This window comes from Prionailurus bengalensis, chromosome B3, assembly GCF_016509475.1.
Source record: "Prionailurus bengalensis isolate Pbe53 chromosome B3, Fcat_Pben_1.1_paternal_pri, whole genome shotgun sequence".
NCBI classification, from domain to species: Eukaryota; Metazoa; Chordata; class Mammalia; order Carnivora; family Felidae; genus Prionailurus; species Prionailurus bengalensis.
This window is the reverse complement of record NC_057355.1, coordinates 43,104,640-43,122,644: the sequence shown is the minus strand read 5'-3', so window position 1 is coordinate 43,122,644 and position 18,005 is coordinate 43,104,640. Positions and strand designations below refer to the sequence as shown.

General features: G+C 34.5%; 1 protein-coding gene across 4 annotated transcripts in view; it reads right to left on the bottom strand.

Moving 5' to 3' along the window:
• The window catches only part of VPS13C (vacuolar protein sorting 13 homolog C), a 209,766-nt gene that overhangs the window by 88,302 nt on the left and 103,459 nt on the right, over positions 1-18,005 (bottom strand). For all 4 annotated transcript variants that reach the window (XM_043555278.1, XM_043555280.1, XM_043555279.1 and 1 more), the window contains 8 exons: positions 13,995-14,131; positions 12,005-12,161; positions 10,850-10,929; positions 10,223-10,282; positions 8,379-8,541; positions 6,494-6,610; positions 5,074-5,177; positions 53-220 (listed from right to left, as the gene is read on the bottom strand). In XM_043555278.1, the coding sequence (XP_043411213.1) occupies positions 53-220; positions 5,074-5,177; positions 6,494-6,610; positions 8,379-8,541; positions 10,223-10,282; positions 10,850-10,929; positions 12,005-12,161; positions 13,995-14,131 (986 nt within the window). The remainder of the gene's footprint in view (positions 1-52; positions 221-5,073; positions 5,178-6,493; positions 6,611-8,378; positions 8,542-10,222; positions 10,283-10,849; positions 10,930-12,004; positions 12,162-13,994; positions 14,132-18,005) is intronic.

Sequence of the window (18,005 nt, the reverse complement as noted above, 5' to 3'; positions counted from 1 at the left end):
GCAAAGATATTTAGATCTCAATGAGAAATAAATATATTTTAAATAAACTTACCAAAAGAGACATGAAGAATTTATGAACATAAACAATTTGAATACAACCCACTTTGAGACTAAGTTTCCCATCTACTTTCGACATATCAGCATAGGCCTTTCCTTCTGTGGCACCTGGATAAAGAGTCATTTGGAACCTAAAGACTTCATCTCCCAAAATAGAGACAGCCTAAAAGTATTAAATTAACTGGTTATTACATCAAAAGAGCTATATTATTTCAAAAGAGCTATATTATAAATAGCTTCCTTATTAAAAAATCCTTGATATGTAAAGAAGCACCATTTAAATTTAACCTTCAATAAATTATTAGCTAAAAATATCTTACTTAATAAAACTTTTTCCTATTTCTACAAAAGTTGTTTTAACCAGTGGAAATAGTCAATCATTTAATTGGTCAGACATGACTTACAAATCATCTAATCTACTATACACAAAGTGAAAGCATACAATAACCATATTCATGCTCAATCCTTAAAGTGCCTAACACATGACAATTAATGAACAAATGAGTAAAGGCATACCATACATAAAAATCAAAACTAAATAAATCTCAATGCAGAGATTATCTTTCATTAAAATAATTTTTGATATTTACTTTTTGGTTTCTATTAATCTGTACATTCTAGTTTTTTGTGAAATAACTTATTAAGTTAACTTTTTTTGGTATAATTTGCATATATAAAATGCACTCATCTGAAGTGTATACTCTGAAAAATTTTGACAAATTTATACTACTCACGTATGTAACACCAAAACAAGATACAGAACACCTCATCACTCCAAGTTCTTTTGAGCTCCTCCCCTTTAGCCAAAACCTGATCCCTCCCCAAAACCCAGATCCAAGCAACCACTGATCTTCTTTCTCAGTCTTTTCTAGAGCTTCATGTAAGTGGAATCATACTATATGTTCTCTTCTATATCTGCCTTCTTTCATTAATCATGATGTTGAGATTCACCCATATTACATGTATCAGCATCTTTCCCCCCTTTAGTGTTTTTGTTTTCTTCAGATAGATATTCAGAAGTGAAAATGCTGTATCATATGAAGGAAAGTTCTTTTGTTAATTTTTGAGCCACCTCCATACTAATTTCCATAGTGGCTGTACCAATTTACATTCCCAACCACAGGGCATGAGAGTTCCCTTTTCTCCACATCTTCACCAAAACTTATTATTTTTTGTCTATTTTTGAGCCACCTCCATACTAATTTCCATAGTGGCTGTACCAATTTACATTCCCAACCACAGGGCATGAGAGTTCCCTTTTCTCCACATCTTCACCAAAACTTATTATTTTTTGTCTATTTAATAAATGCCATTCTGACAGGTGTAAGTGACACATTTTACAGGTGTAAAGTGATATTTCATTGTGTTTTTGATTTGCATTTCTCTGGTGATTAGTGATACTGAGCACCTTTTCATTTGCCTGTTGGCAACTGGTATGTCTTCTTTGCAAAAATGCCTATTCAGACCCTCTGCCCAATTTTTAACCAGATTGATTGTTTTGTGTGTGTGTTATTGAGTTGTAGGAGTTCTTCATGTATTTTTGATATTAACCACGTGTCAGATATATGATTTGCAAACTTTTCTCCCATTCAGTAAGCTACTTTTTGGTATGGTGATGGTTTCTTTTGCCATACAGCTTTTTAGTGCCATGTAGTCACATTTAAAAATGTTTGCTTGGGGCGCCTGGGTGGCGCAGTCGGTTAAGCGTCCGACTTCAGCCAGGTCACGATCTCGCGGTCTGTGAGTTCGAGCCCCGCGTCAGGCTCTGGGCTGATGGCTCGGAGCCTGGAGCCTGTTTCTGATTCTGTGTCTCCCTCTCTCTCTGCCCCTCCCCCGTTCATGCTCTGTCTCTCTCTGTCCCAAAAATAAATAAAAACGTTGAAAAAAAAAATTTAAAAAAAAAATGTTTGCTTTTGTTACTTTTGCCTTTGGGGTCAGATCCAAGAAAACATCTTAGCTAAGACCAATGTCAGGAACCTTACCACCTCTTTCCTTCTAGGAGTATTATGGCTGCAGGTCTTAGATTCAAGTCTTTCATCGATTTTGAGTTAAATTTGTTATATGGTATAAAATAGTGATCCAGGGTCATGCTTTTTTGGGTGAGGGGGGTTTTGGGCGGAAGGGTAAAGGGAGAGGGGGAGAAAGTGTAAGTGGGCGTTGTGAGGGGGTGGGTTGAGGGGGAGGGAGAAAGAGAGAGAGAGAGAGAGAGAGAGAGAGAGAAGGCTCCATGCCCTGCACAGAGACCAACACAGGGCTCAATCTCATGACTGTGAGATCATGATCTAAGCTGATACCAAGAGTCAAGGCTTAACTGACTGAGCTACCCAGGCACCCCCACTTTTGTGCTTTTATATACAACTGTCAAGTTTTATTGACAATTACATTTTTTGCACTATAGTGGTCCAACATCACTTACTGAAGACACTGTCCTTTCCCCATTGTATATTCTTACCTCCTTTGTTGAAAATTCACTTTATGTACATGGGTTTATTTCTGGGCTTTCTAGTCTGTGCCATTTATCTATGTGCCGGTTTTGAGGCCAATACCATACTGTTTTGATTAATATAGTCTTTTAGAATAGTTTGAAATCAGGGAGCATGACACCTCTGGTTTTTGTTCTTTCTCAAGACTGTTTTGGGGGGTGCCTGAGTGGTTCAGTTGGTTGGGCCTCCAACTTCAGTTCAGGTCATGAGCTGGCAGTGTGAACTCGAGCTCTGCCATCAGGCTCTGTGCTGACAGCACGGAGCCTGGAGGCCCCCTTTCAGTTCTGTGTCTCCCTCTCTCTGCCCCTTCCCCATTCATGCTCTCTCTCTCTCTGAAAAATAAACAAACATTTAAAAAATTTAAAGAAAAAAAAGATTGTTTTGGCTGTTCTTGTTTGGCTGTTCTTTTGTGTTTTGATACAAGTTGAGAATTGTTCTAGTCCATGAAAGATGCCAGTGGAATTTTGATAGGAATTGCACTGAATCTATAGAATGCTTTGAGCACTGTGGACAATTTAACAATATAAATTACTTCAATTCATGAGCGTAAAATATGTTTCCATTCACCTGTGTCTTCTCTAATTTCTTTCAACAGTGTTTTATAGTTTACAGTGTACAGGTCTTTCACCTACTTCGTTAAATGTATTTAACGACTAGGTGTTTTTTTTTTCTCCTAGATATTTTATTCTTTATGATGCAATTGTAAATGGGATTGTTTTCCTAAATTCTTTCTGATAGTTCATTATTACTATATAGAAATGCAACAGATGTTTGTATGTTAATTTTGTATCTTGCAACTTTACTGAATTCACTTATTAGCTGTAACAGTTTTTTTCATGGTTTGAGGACTTTCTTTAGTATTATATTTACATTCCTTTCTTATTTTCTTTTGTGTCTTTTGTGTATTTACTATAAGCTTTACTTAGTGGTTACCATGAGGTTCACATAAAACATCCTATGCAGATAACAGTCTGTTTTAGGTGACAACAACTAAAATTAGAATACGCTCCCAAACTCCACATTTTCACTGTCTCCCCACATTTTATATTTTTGATGTCACATTTTACCCCCTTTTATCCTTTGAATCCATAAACAAATTATTGTAACCATAGTTATTTTTACTACCTTTGTCTATTAACTTTCATTCTAGCTTTAATAAGTGGTTAATCCACTCTTTACTATAGATTCACCTCTTCCAGTAAGATTTTTATTTTCATATGCTTTCTTGTTATTAATTAGTGCCATTTCTTTTCAGCTTAAAAAGTCTGTTTAACATTGTGATAAGCCCAGATAATGGTTACAAACTTCTTTAGCTTCTTGAGCTTTTGTTGGTCTGAGAAATTCTTTCTCTCTCTTTCTATTCTGAATGATAACCTTGCTTGGTAGAGCCTTCCTGGTTAAAAGTTTTTTCCTTTCTGTTCTTTGACTATGTCATGACACTCCCTTCTGGCTTGGCGAAGTTTCTGCTGAAAATCTGCTGACTGCCTCATGTGGTTTTCCTTGTACATTAAGAAGTTCTTTTTCTCCTATAGTTCTTAAGATTCTCTTTAATTCTTGACAATTTAGTTAAAATTGGTGTCTTGATGTTGTACTCTTTGGGTTCATCTTATTTGGAACTTTCTGTGATATTTCCTTTCCCAGTCTAGGGAAGTTTTCAGCCATTATTCCTTCAAATAAGTTTTCTGTCCCTTTCTCTGTCTCTTCTCCTTTGGGGATTCCTAGAATATGGGTATTATTCCACTGCATGTTTCTCATAGGTCTCTTATGTTATCTTTTTTTTTTAATTCTCTTGTTATGCTGCTCTGTGTGGGTAAATTCCATTGCTTTGTCTTTTAGCTCATTGATCTGTTCTGCTTCATCCAGACTGTTGCTGAGCCCCTCTGGTGTATATTTTAACTAACTTATTATATTCTTAGGCTGTATGACTTCCATTTGGTACTTTTGTATATTTTATATCTCTTTGTTGAAGTTGTCATTCTAATGATCCATTCTTCTCCTGAGTTTGGTGAGCATCTTTATGACTATTACTTTGAACTTATTATCAGGAAAATTACTTATGTCCAATTCATTAAGGGTTTTTTTTTAGGTTTTGTCTTTGCCTTCATTTGGACATTTTCCTCTGCCTTCTCATCTTGCCTCATTCTCTGTGTTTCTTTGTATTATGTCAAAGAGCTACCTCTCCCACTGGAGGAGTGGCCTTGAATAGGACATGACCTATGGGGCCCAGAAGCCCAATCCCACCTGGCCACCAGAGCCAGGCATCTACGAGGTGTCCCCTGTGTAGGCTGTGGGTGCCTGCAAGCTATGGCAGCAAGAGCACATCTCTGCCTCTCCCCACCGCCCCCATCTCGATGTGGCCATTTTATCTTCTGCTGTGAAGGTGCTGCGCATCTAGTTTTCAAAACTGTTTCAGAGGAAATTATCCCATTTGTAGCTGTAGAATTGGTATTGCCATGGGACAAGGTGAGTTCAGTATCTTCCCACCCTGCCATCTTGCACAGCCTCCTTTTCCTGAAACCTGTTTTTTAATTACCTTTTTGTGAATAGACAGCAAATCAACATTCGTAACTATTATATCCTTAAGTCTGGCAAACATATCGGTCTGCTTTGGCTTCACAGAAATAGAGGCATCCATTCCTATGGGAAATGTAACATTTACAAACTTTTCACCCAATCCTAGTGAACCAGTTCAAGTGGCATTTAATTAAGTTAAAAAATATACTACCAAGATACAGAACGACTAAAATTACTATTAGACATATCAAAGGTATCAATTTCTATGTATGAGATGCCTAATAAAGATTACAGTATCTTTAAGTGCTATAGGTATCCCATACATAAAAGTTGTGGAAATTTTAAAGACAAAAATAAAAATTTCAAAGAGAAATAATCACAGGTCTCCAAACAAATATCCTGTGCATTTGCAAGATCACAAGTGGTCATTTAGGAAGACACACAGTATTTCTTCAATAGCTACCTCACAAGCATTTATTATGAATACTAATGCTCTGATAACTAAGTATATATGAATATAATTTGATGAATAAATACTCACTGTCATAAAATCTATCTAAAACATAATCTAAGATTTCTCTCCAAAAAAATTTTGTTATTCTGATAATTTCTAACGGCATGATGATTTCCTAAACAGCTCCTCAGTAAAAGAGAAAGTCTGCAGGTAAGACCCAGTAATAAGCTCAAACTATTACCATGCTACCCATGAAATAGATACTTGGTAATATTTGTTGAATAGTACTTATTTTTTAATCTTTTCTCTAGTGTTTACTATGTACCACTTTTCTAACTATATATGTATATAATCCTACAAATAATTATTATAACTATCACAACAATCCCATGAATAACTATTATAACTATCTCCATTTTACAGAAGAGAGAACTAAGATACAGAAAGGTTAATTTTCTCAAGGTCAGCCAGTAAGTGTTAGAGCCAAAATTTGAATGTTGGCAGACTGGTCTAAGAACCCATGGTATAATACCAATCTATCCTTTTATCAAGCTGATAATGGATAAAGCCTACAAAATTTCTTTTAGATACTTCTATTTTGATGCTATATATGCACAAAGGACAAGGGAAATAAAGACAATAACATTTTCTCAGTGAGGTGTTCTGATATTAATTTCTCAGTTTAAATTAACATTATATTATTCTGAAAATACAAACAGAACATAAGCAATTAAGCCTTCGATTTATTCTAAAATTTAAAAAATACACAAGAAATGTTTCATGTCAGCTATGAAGCATAACAAATTCACATCCAACATTTCAAAGCACATCTCTAAAAAGGTTGCAAAAATCTTCAATATAAGTAAACAAAACTATGACTCATGAGAAATCTGCCATGCACAAGCTTACTCTTCCTGATGTGATGGTGCTGTTTTTATTTCTGAAGAAACAGAAATACCTACACCAAGGAATATCATGTACTTACCACGTACTCTAATATCTGCAATGTTACACTTCTGATCACAGATAAAGACATTAAATGCATTTAATTCAGCTATGACCTTTAAATCAAACACATCATCTTGAGAAGAATTGCTGGATGCTGAAAAGTAATACAAACCTTGTGATTAGCCAAGTGCACAGATGATATAACAGATAAAATAATGTAAAACTCATAAAAAGTACATTATGAACTATGAAGAATCAAAAAGGCCTCCATTAAGATTACATATAATTAACATAGATTTGACTCCATTTTCAAATGCCAATCAGACAAAAAGTAGCATGTTCCCTCCCAACTTAAGAATAAAGGCAACCTTTAAAGCACCTCAGAAGTACAATTTGCTAGAGGGAAATTTTCCCATAATTTTTCCTCTTAGAAAAAAGATAGTCCTCTATATTAGAATTCTAGAATTCTATTGCTCCCAAATTTTTATTTTGAACTTGTTTTTACATCATATATTAGATCAAAGAACATTTCATAAAAATGCTGAAAGAATAGTTAATAAAATACATATTAACTATAACACAATCCGTGTTCTTAACTATAGAACCAATTTCTCTAGATTGTATCCTATTTCTCCATGAAAAATCCTGAAATAAAATCTATGAGACATAAACATAAAAGGTTAAAGTTTAAAAGATAAAATATATAATGTATGTGTGTGCATGTGTATAAGAATCATAAACAAATGGGTTCCCTTCATCTACTTTGGTCCAGGTCTTCACTGATAAATTTAGGAGACGTTTTTCTAGAGATGTGTCTTGCCTGAGGAAAACAGACCTTTTCCTATAATACTGTAAAAGTACAGACATCAGTCTTTAATCACCAAAGTGATAACAGGAATTTTTGTCCCTTAAGATGTAAATCAAACCACAAAAACTATATTTGAACCATAAAAATCAACTATAAAACATACTGGAAGACTGTTCTTTTGGGCTAATAACTTTTGTAGTTTATTGAAATTAAACACTGCTTTTTCATTTATTCAACTGCGTGTGTATATGTATGCATTTATATAAATAAGTATTTCCACGGACATTAATATGACAAGTATATTAAAGACAAACTTTAACTCTAGTTTATAGCAAAAGTATTGCTCTGATCCCTGATTAAAAAAAATCTGATCCTTATATTAGGTCCAATATTACTAAGAATTTAACACTTTAAAGATGTCAGTAATACAGATATATTACTCAAACAGGTAATGGTCTGAAAATTAAATTACCAGATATCAGATACTCACATCATGTAATATGAAAGCAAAAATCATTAAAATGATACTTGGCTTAAAAACAGGCACATGTTCACTCTGGATATTTCATATTTAACTTATAGCACAAGCCATATGCTTGAGCAACATGTGTCCATATATGTATGTCATTTAAACTCAGTTTTTGTTAGAAATCAAAGTGAGTCTGTCTCTTCTATAACATTCTTCCTCCTTTTGTGTCCTGCAAATCATTTAAAATTGTTCAGCGTCAGGTAGGTTTATGTGACTGACTGAAATGGGCCTTTGTACTTTGTACTTTGCATGATTGTATCACATTTTAATTTCTTCTGTTCTCACTTGCACTGAAGGCTACAGAAACATCAATACAAAGTACATACAACTTTATTTTATGTAAAAGATGGTGAAATCAAATATAAATATATGATTAATACTAAACATTTATTTTAAATCCCTTACTAAATTATTCTATACTACTGCAAGGATAAAATTTGCGTTTTCTTTTGAAACTATCCTAATCCGTCAGAGCAGCTATCACATTAAGTTGCTAAATATTAGTCTTAGCTTGAAAATATAAGTTATCACATGATTATTAAAAGTTCAGACAGAAAGAATCAGACCATGCTCAAAAGTTAATACCAGCTTTGACAACGATACTTCTGGACTCCCCCACAAGTGGTTTCAGCTCAGATTCCTTCTCAGTAGAGGAAGGTTCAGAGGATGGAACAGCAGATGATAAAAAATCCATGAAGGACAGTAAAGCTTCCAAATGAAGTACTAAGTCTAAGGATGAAAATGAAACCTAAGATAATGAACAATTAGAGAGGCAAATTTCAGATGTGGTGACATTTTTATGTTAAGCTTCAACATACACAAATAAGTATAGGTTGCAGAAGAGCTGATTTTAGAATAGTTCAATTAAGATCCTTTTTTTTTTTAAGAAAAAACTATTATAATGTTAATCTTAACCAGACAATAAACTAATACTTTGCCCCCTCTCATGCCCAACTGTAATTCTGACCTCAATTGGTGGGTTTAAAGTAAAGATACAGGCCTTAATTCAATCACATTTCAGATGGGTCCAAGACAGACTATATAAGCGCAAATGGACTGTAGGCAGTGTTTGCACTGAGCCATGCTTTAGCTTAGTCGTTAATTTTATTCTAATCATAAAGCCAATATATAATTCAAATGTTTAATGCTTCCATCAACACTAGGCCAAATAACCATGAACAAAATTCCCTTAAGTATATTATTGGGGCGCCCGGGTGGCTCAATCGGTGAAGTGTCTGACTTCAGCTTAAGTCATGATCTCACAGTCCGTGGGTTAGAGCCCTGCGTCAGGCCTGTGCTGGTAGTTCTGTGCCAGCAGCTTGGGGTCTGGAGCCTGCTTTGGATTCTGTGTGTGTGTGTGTGTCTCTCGCTCTGCCCCCTCCCCCATTTCATACTCTGTCTTTCTCTCTCAAAAATAAACACTAAAAAAATTTTTTATAAAAAAAAAAGTATATTATTTGTTGGCAAGGATGTGGAGAACGGGGAACCCTCTTACACTGTTGGTGGGAATGCAAACTGGTGCAGACACACTGGAAGGGAGTATGGAGCTTCTTCAAAAAATTAAAAATAGAACTACCCTATGATACAGCAATTGCACTACTAGGTATTTACCCAAAGGATACAAAAATACTGATTCAAAGGGATACATGCATCCCGATGTTTACAACAGCATTATGAACAATAGCCAAATTATGGAAAGAGCCCAAATGTCCATCCACTGATAAATGGATAAAGAAGATGTGGTGTATATATATATAATACAATGGAATATTAACTCAGCCATAAAAAAGAATGAAATCTTACCTTTGCCATGACACAGATGGAGCTAGAGAGTACTATGTTAAGTGAAATAAGTCAGTAAGAGAAAGACAAATACCATATGATTTCACTCAGATGTAGAATTTAAGAAACAAAACAGATGAACATATGGGAAGAAAAAAAAAGGAAAACCAAGAAAGAGATTATTAAATATAGAGAACACACTGATGGTTACCAGAAGGGAGGTGACTGGGGGGTGCGTTAAATGGATGATGGGGATTAAGGAAGTCAGTTGTGATGAGCACTGGGTGTTGTATGTAAGTGATGAATCACTAAACTCTGTACCTAAAACTAATATTACACTGTATGTTAAATGACCGTAATTTAAATAAAAACTTGAAAGAAAAATCGGGAAAAAGCATACTATTTTTGTACTCAACAAGTAATCATTAATTCATATTTGGAAAATAATATTTTAGGAAATTAAATCAACTTTTGTAAAAATTTTATTTCAACTCTTTACCCATTTCTTTCATCTACAAGATTAGATCTATTATTATTGTCACCCTTGTTTTAATTTTAGACCTCACCATCTCACAAATGAAGACAGCTATAAAGCTAGATTTAATCATTAATATAAAAAGCCTTATAGTGAATTACAAAATATTTACCTTCAGTCTTTGTTTGGTATTTTCATGAATGGTTTTAAATTCTGGTCCATCACTGTCTGCCTAGAAAAGGTGGAAGATTAAACCACTGGGCCGAAAATACTAATAATTCAAACACTGAAATATATATACACACACACACATACACACACATTGTACATACATACATATATATACATACATATATATACATATATATATATATTCTTCATTTTTCAAAGTATGCTATGAAAACACTATAAACCTATTTCTTCATGGCAAAGAGGCATGTGCCAAAAAACTTGACCACATAAACATTTCTCAAATTCTATAGAAGCAAAAACTCAAATTCCTTTTCCTACTTAGAGGCAAATGCTAAAGGTAGGGGAAATGCTAGCATATCTAGATTATAACAAACTTTGCTTTGGATAACCACAGAACTTTGTATACACTCACTTACTCAACAACATAAGGTTAACTCAAAAGGTTATTGATATCACCAGGACTGTCAGGTGCTTTTCCATAATTCACTATAATCAATGAGCTTTCGAATGAAAAAATTTAAGGGAGAAAACTGAAATATTAAATATGGAAGAACTACATAATTTCATGTATTTAAATATTTAAGAATCCTAGAAGGAAGCCAGGTACCTTGGTCAGTGACATTTTCAGCAGAGGTTCCTCAGTTACATTAGAAGAGTTAATAACATGAAGTGGCTCTCCTGCAGAGTCTAACAGAAAAAAAAAAAAACCAAGGGCAGCTCCAGTCAGTCTTTCAAACATTTCAAATGTATTTTAAAACAGAGTACCCACTTACACATATGTAAGTTTGTCAAAATTCATGGAATCATATACTAAAAAGGGTTTTACTGTATACTGATCATACCTCAGTAAAAGTGACTTTGAAAGAAAAAAGACAAAGAAACACCATTAAAAAAAGTTAGAAACAAAACAAAACAGTAGCAGCCAATTACAGCTTTTGTAACATTTGGTAGTACTGGTATTATTCATTTGATCAAATCAGACTAAATTGAAGAACAAAGCTATAAAATACATAAACTATTCTCAATATGTTTGCTCTATTTAAAGTTACCCCACAGAGTGCCTATAAACTTTAAACACCTTTAGCAACTTTCAAAGTTGGCTTGATGCAATTTAAAAAGTGGATCTGAAAGGCTGAGGAAACTCAATGAACAACAACTTAGTATTTACATGGGAGTAAGAAGTGAAACTAGAAAGTGATGTTAAATTTTTCCTCTATAATATTTCTGTATTGTTTGTTTTTTCAAAAGTATAGGTTAATGTCATTGAAAACAAAAAACACTGATGTAATTTAAAAAAAAAATAATAAAAAGCAAACAAAGACTATTTTCTAGTAAATTAACTCACTTTTCATAAAGGGTCCCTGGGCTTTTACACATGGGTATTATAACTGGGCTCTGATTTCCTAATACATCAGTTCTCACAGCAGAGTTGTAATAAAATGTTGCTTTTACAAGTATTAAAATGTTATGTATAGACATAGAAGATACACTTCATTTTTCTTTTTAGATATAATTCAACTTCATTCTAAATATATATATACACACACATACATATAAATGTATTTAGATACATTCTTACTTACTGGTAAATAACTACACAAAAAATAAATTTTTAAATATCAAATTCTTTTTTATCCATGTAATAAATTTAATCTAACTAAATAATCATGATGAAATTAATAAATGTGCTTACTACTCACACAGAGGTAGGGGCCACTGCCTGTAACATGAATAATTTACACAGACTATACTTCACACTTACCAGTGAACTCAAAGCATCGCATACTAATTTTTTTTAGATAAGCTTTAGCAGTCAGGTCATAGGTTCTAACTTTAGCTTCCATTCCGAGCTGCAGGACATTTAGTTCATGTAAAGGTCTTCCTTTCTTTTCTGCTTTTTTCATCAGAGTAATCACAACCTAGAAAAGGCCCCAGTATCACCATTAACAAGCTCACTCATATATAATGAAGATAAGTCAACAATTTCATAACCATCCAGAGTGGCATAATGAAAAAATTCACACGATGTAAATACGAGTACTTCCATTTGTGCCTAGAAATTGCCTCATGTGATTGACTTTGAAGGTACATTTACTTGTTCAGACTTCTGAAGCACTGCCACTATATTCTAGTGATTATCAAGGTAAAATTAACAACAACAAAAACAAGAAAAGTAGTTCTGCCTAACTCCCAGTTCTTTCTAGTCTGATGGATGGCCTTTCATCTGAAAGTCTATAAGAAAAATGGTCAATTGTTACACTAATGCTAAGGCAAGACTTCTCAAGCTTGACACCACTGACATTTTGGGCTGGATAATTCTTAGTGAGGGAGCAGACCTGTGCACTGTAAGATGTTTAGCGGTAACACTGGCCTCTCTCATTGGTTGTCAGTAGCTCCCTTTCCACCGATAGTGACAATCAAAAATGTCTTAAGACACTGTCAAGTATTGGCCTAGGGGAATGCAAATTGCCTCCCCCACTCTCCACGTCCTAAAGTGATGGAACTATAACATTTACTACAAATGATATTAAAGATGGTGTATGGGTTTTCTATCCACATTGTTAATGAGGCCCATTTGCAAAAAGAATGATTCATCTATCCATGTCTCAATTATTAAAGCTTCTATATCTTCAATAACACTAACATTAACCAGAAAACAGTGAAGTTTTAATAAGAAATTAGTTTCAAAGCATACATTTCGGACAAAAATATAGAACTAATTTTTTTAAGTTTATTGTATTTAAGCCAGAAGAACATAGCCTCTACTATTAATGATGAAGGGATTTGGGAGGAACTTCTTGCAAGTCCCCTTGCCCCAGGGTAAGAGAAAGACTCTAATCTTCCTTAAAAGCTCATCTCAAATGTCACTTTCTCCAAAAATCTTCCCTGATACTCCAGACTACTTAGATGCCCCCTCCTTATTATCCACAGCCACAAGCTCCTCCTGCACATTTTTAATGGGAGCACTTAGAAAACTTTTAGTTGTTTTTTGTTTGTTTTTTTCATTAGAGTCTATGCCTTCTAACTCTATCCTCAGCACTTAGCACATGAAATGACTATTTGTTGAATGTGTGAATACAGAAGAGGAAAATCCGTTTCATCTCTCAAGAATCTGCAGATGAAGCAGACAGTGGTAATACAACACTTAAAAAACGTAGACATACTATGTTTTATTCTATTAAGGGTTTCTTAAATTTGCAAAGGATCTGTCACTACTTCCCTTTCCTGACTTTCTCATACGAAATCCAAAGTGAGCTACATTCCTAATGTCCTAAAATCATTTGAAAAGCATTTTATAGGACATGCTACCATTTTCTCTATGAAACATTATATACCCCAAATATAACTCATCTTTCATATACTCTCAAATTTGCTACAAATTACGAATGCTACATACAAATGATAAATAGCCTACATAAAATTTTTTTATCCTTATCAGTAATTTACAAGTTTGTTTTAGTAGAGGGAATTCCAAATATCTATTATTTATTCACTTTACAAAAACAGATGAGGGGCACCTGGGCGGCTCAGTCGGCCACGTGTCCGACTTCGGCCCAGGTCGCATGCTTCATGGGTTTGAGCCCCACGACAGGCTCTATGCTGACAGTTTGGAGCCTGGAGCCTCCTTCACATTCTGTGTCTCCCTGTCTCTCTCTCTGCCCCTCCCCTGCTTGCACTCTGTCTCTCTGTCTCCCCCAAATAAATAAATATTTAAAAAATTTTTTAAATAAAAACAGATGAAAATCAGATACCTCTTTGATTTCAAAATTCAGCAGCATATTAATGATGTCTACAGATCTCATTTCTTCAGCTCCAGCAATTAAAGTACCTTGGGAAGCATGTACATCTTGTTTTGATGTATAGATTTCAAGTGGCCCTTTAATTTCACCTAAAGATGTTTAAAAGAAATTTTTTCACTTCTATTCACACATTTTTTTTTCCCACAAATGCTCATTGAGGACATGTATGAGAACTCTGGACCTGTGCAAGCAATGAAAACCCACAAGTCAGTAATACATAGCTCTTGCTCTCAAAAACCTTACAGTTTAGGAGAAGAGACATATACATTTAAAATGCAAATAAACAAAATAAGCAGACTACGCCTAGTCACAGTGAGTAAACAAATGTTAATAGACTAGAAAAAACGTGCAGAAAACAGAGACTAAGACATTGTTATGGGGAGGCCAAGAAAGGTTTAATAAGGGAGTTATCATTCAGGTAGAGCTTAAGGACCTCCTCACACAGAGAGCACAACCAAGTATAAGACAAGAGATTGTAGAAACTCATAGAGAGTACACCATGAGAGGTTAGGGAAACAGAACAGAATATGATATGATTAAATCATGGAGAGGGTAACAAAAGTTAAGGCTAGAAAAGGAAAAAAGTGTGAGGGATGATTAGAACCTCTTATGCCATACAAAAAAGCAAATGCAAAGCTATATGATCTGATGTTGTTGTGCTGAAATTCATATACTCTGACATGCAATAAAACTGCTTTCTAAACTGTAATACATAAAACTTCCCCAACATCACACTGATGGCTAATGGTAGAGTCCAAACTCATCAGTCCCATGAAAGTCTTTACTCTCAACTAACCCTCAATATCATTGTATTAGTTCTTAATATTACTTCAGTTAACATTATCTATGATCATGAACACAAAACATAAGAATTCTGTAAACCATACCAGAAAAGCATATGGAAAACGATTGCTGTCAATTATTATCTTTGAGAAACACATAGGGTGAGGTTTCTTAACTATCACCTTACTCCAGCACTGTTCCAAACAGAGTGTGATCCAGGGGAATAATTCTAGCAAATGATTTGGTTTTACAAAATAACTCCTGGAATAGGCAAAGATTTTTTAAATAGAAAAAGCACTCGTCATTTTTAAAAATAGTATACTGGAATTCACTACAATTAACTAATTCTATTAATAAAAGACCCATTAAAAGAATGAAAAGCAAATCACAGATAGGGTGTGTGTGTGTGTATGTATATATATATATATATGTATATATATATATACGTATATATATATATACATATATATATATATATATATAACCAATAAAGGACTCATATCCAGAAGAACAAAGAACTCCAATATATCACTAAGAAAAAAACACAAACATCTCAATAAAAATAATGCTCAATAGACTTGAATAGTCACGTCATAAAAAAGGATATCCAAATGGCCAGTATGCATATGAAAAGGTTTTAATTTCAGTAGTAATCAGGGAACAAGTAAGATCCATAAAAATAACACTGTGTATCAGCCAGGACGGCGAAATTTAAAAATACTGACAATACCAAGGACCAGTGAGAATGTGAAACAACTAAACTCTCATACATTGCTGGTAAACTGGTACAACCACTTGGAAAATCGTGTTCAGCATGTTACTGAAGCTAATCGTAAGCCTAACAAATGAGCCTATCATGTGAAGCCTAGCTATACAACCAAAACAACCTAAATGTTCTCCATCAAAGGTAGAATGGATAAAATCAATATTAATAAATCCATATGATGAATACTGCACAGATTTAAAAAGAACAAACTACTGCCACACACAACAACATGCAGGAATCTCATGAACAAAATGATGAGTGAGACAAGCCAAAAACCCAAGAGTAAATTCTATGATTCCATTTATGTGAAATTCAAGAAAAGGCAAAATTAATCTATCTGTGGTATTACAAATTAGGATGACAGTCAATTCTAGGTTGATCTGAGGGCAGAGTGGGTGTACTGAGTGGGAAGGAACATAGGAAGGCCTTCAAGGGGAGGCCAGAAATGTTCTATATGTTAACCATGGTGATTGACAGCTATACGGTATAGCTATATATAAAAATTCACTGAACTGTACACTTAAGACCTGCATTCTTTACTATTTGTGCTCTGTAATACAGATTAACATATAATAAAAAAGTTTTTTAAATGAAAAAAATATACTGAGATACCATTTTTTACTTAGCAATTTGTCAAAAACTTTAAAATCTAATAATATGCTGTGTTAGAAAAGGCACAGAAAAACTGGCAGGAGTGCAAAATTAGTACAAGTTCTAAGGGGAGCAATTGGCAAGATGTCAAAAATGTTACATTCATTAACTTAATATATATTAAGTAAATAAAAATTAAATATCCTTTAATCCAGTAGCCCTGGTATTTCCCCTACAGATACACATACACTTGTAAAAGTGTATGGACAAGGACATTCAAAGCAATGTGGGAAGAGTGGAACACTGAAAACAATCTGAAATGTCCATCAGTATGGACTTGCTAAATAAATTATAATACGTCAAGAGAATTTAATACCAGGTGGCCATTAGAAAGAATGAGACATATCTATACATATTATATTTAAAGATACAAACACCAAGATAAACTTTTACTTAAAAGAAAAAAGCAAAATGCATAAACACACACACACACACACACACACTTTTAGGATAGTACCATTCGATGGAAAAAATAATTATATATGTCTGTGTGTGTAATACACATATATAACAGTTTTAAAAATTAAGTACAGGGGCACTGGGTGGCTCAGTCACTTAAGCATCCGACTTCAGCTCAGGTCATAATCTCATGGTTTGTGAGTTCAAGCCCCATGTCAGGCTCTGTGCTAACAGCTCAGAGCCTGGAGCCTGCTTTGGATTCTGTGTCTCCTCTGTCTCTGCCCCACCCCTGCTCTCGCTCTCTCTCTCTCTCTCTCTCTCTAAAAAATAAACATTTTTTAAAAAATTAAGTCTAGGGGCGCCTAGGTAGCTCAGTCAGTTAAGCATCCAACTTTGGTCAGGTCATGATCTCAGAGCTCGTGGGTTGGAAACCTGCACTGCGCTCTGTGCTGACAGCTCATAGTCTGGAGCCTGCTTCAGATTCAACTCCATCTCTCTCTACCCCTCCCCTGCTCTTGCTCTGTCTCTCCTCAAATATAAATAAACATTTTAAAAAATGTAAAAATTAAGTCCAGTAGTTACTTTGCCTTTAAGTAAGTCAAAGGGCCATTGCAACTAATAATTTAAATTCTCTAAATTTTTACCGTAGTACAATTTGTCAGCATTTTCTTTGCTGAGTTATTTACCAAATGTTTCAATTCTTAAAGATATTTTACTACAAAACCTCACTTAAAAATCGGGGACCCCTGGCTGGCTCAGTCAGTTGAGCATCTGACTTTTGATTTCAGCTCAGGTAATAATCTCATAGTTCATGGGATTGAGCCCTGCATCAGGCTCTGCGCTGACAGCGCACAGAGCCTGCTTAGGATTCTCTCCCTCAGCCCCTCCTTCACTCTCTCTCTCTCTCAAAATAAATAAATAAACTTAAGAAAATAAGATTAAGTATGCTACCATAGCCTACTGCAAACTTTGAATTTTTTTTGTATACATGCAAATTCAAAAATTATTCCAGGAATCCACCAGATTTGCAGTGCTTTTTATGGGGTGCGTGGATGGCTCAGTTAGTTAAATATCGGACTTTGACTCAGGTCATGATCTCCGGTTTGTGGGTATGAGCCCTGCATCTGGCACTGTGGTAACAGCTCAGAGCCCAGAGCTGCTTCATATTCTATGTCTCCCTTTCTCTGCTCATCCCTAGCCCATGCTCTGTCTCTCTCCGTCTCTAAAAAATAAATAAATGTTAAAAAAATTTAAAAAAAAGAAATACTTTTTATGGCTTCCTCCTAACTTACACAACTTAGAAAAAGTTCTGAATTGGTAACTGACTATTGGGATAACTAAATGACAGTCCATCATCTCTAACT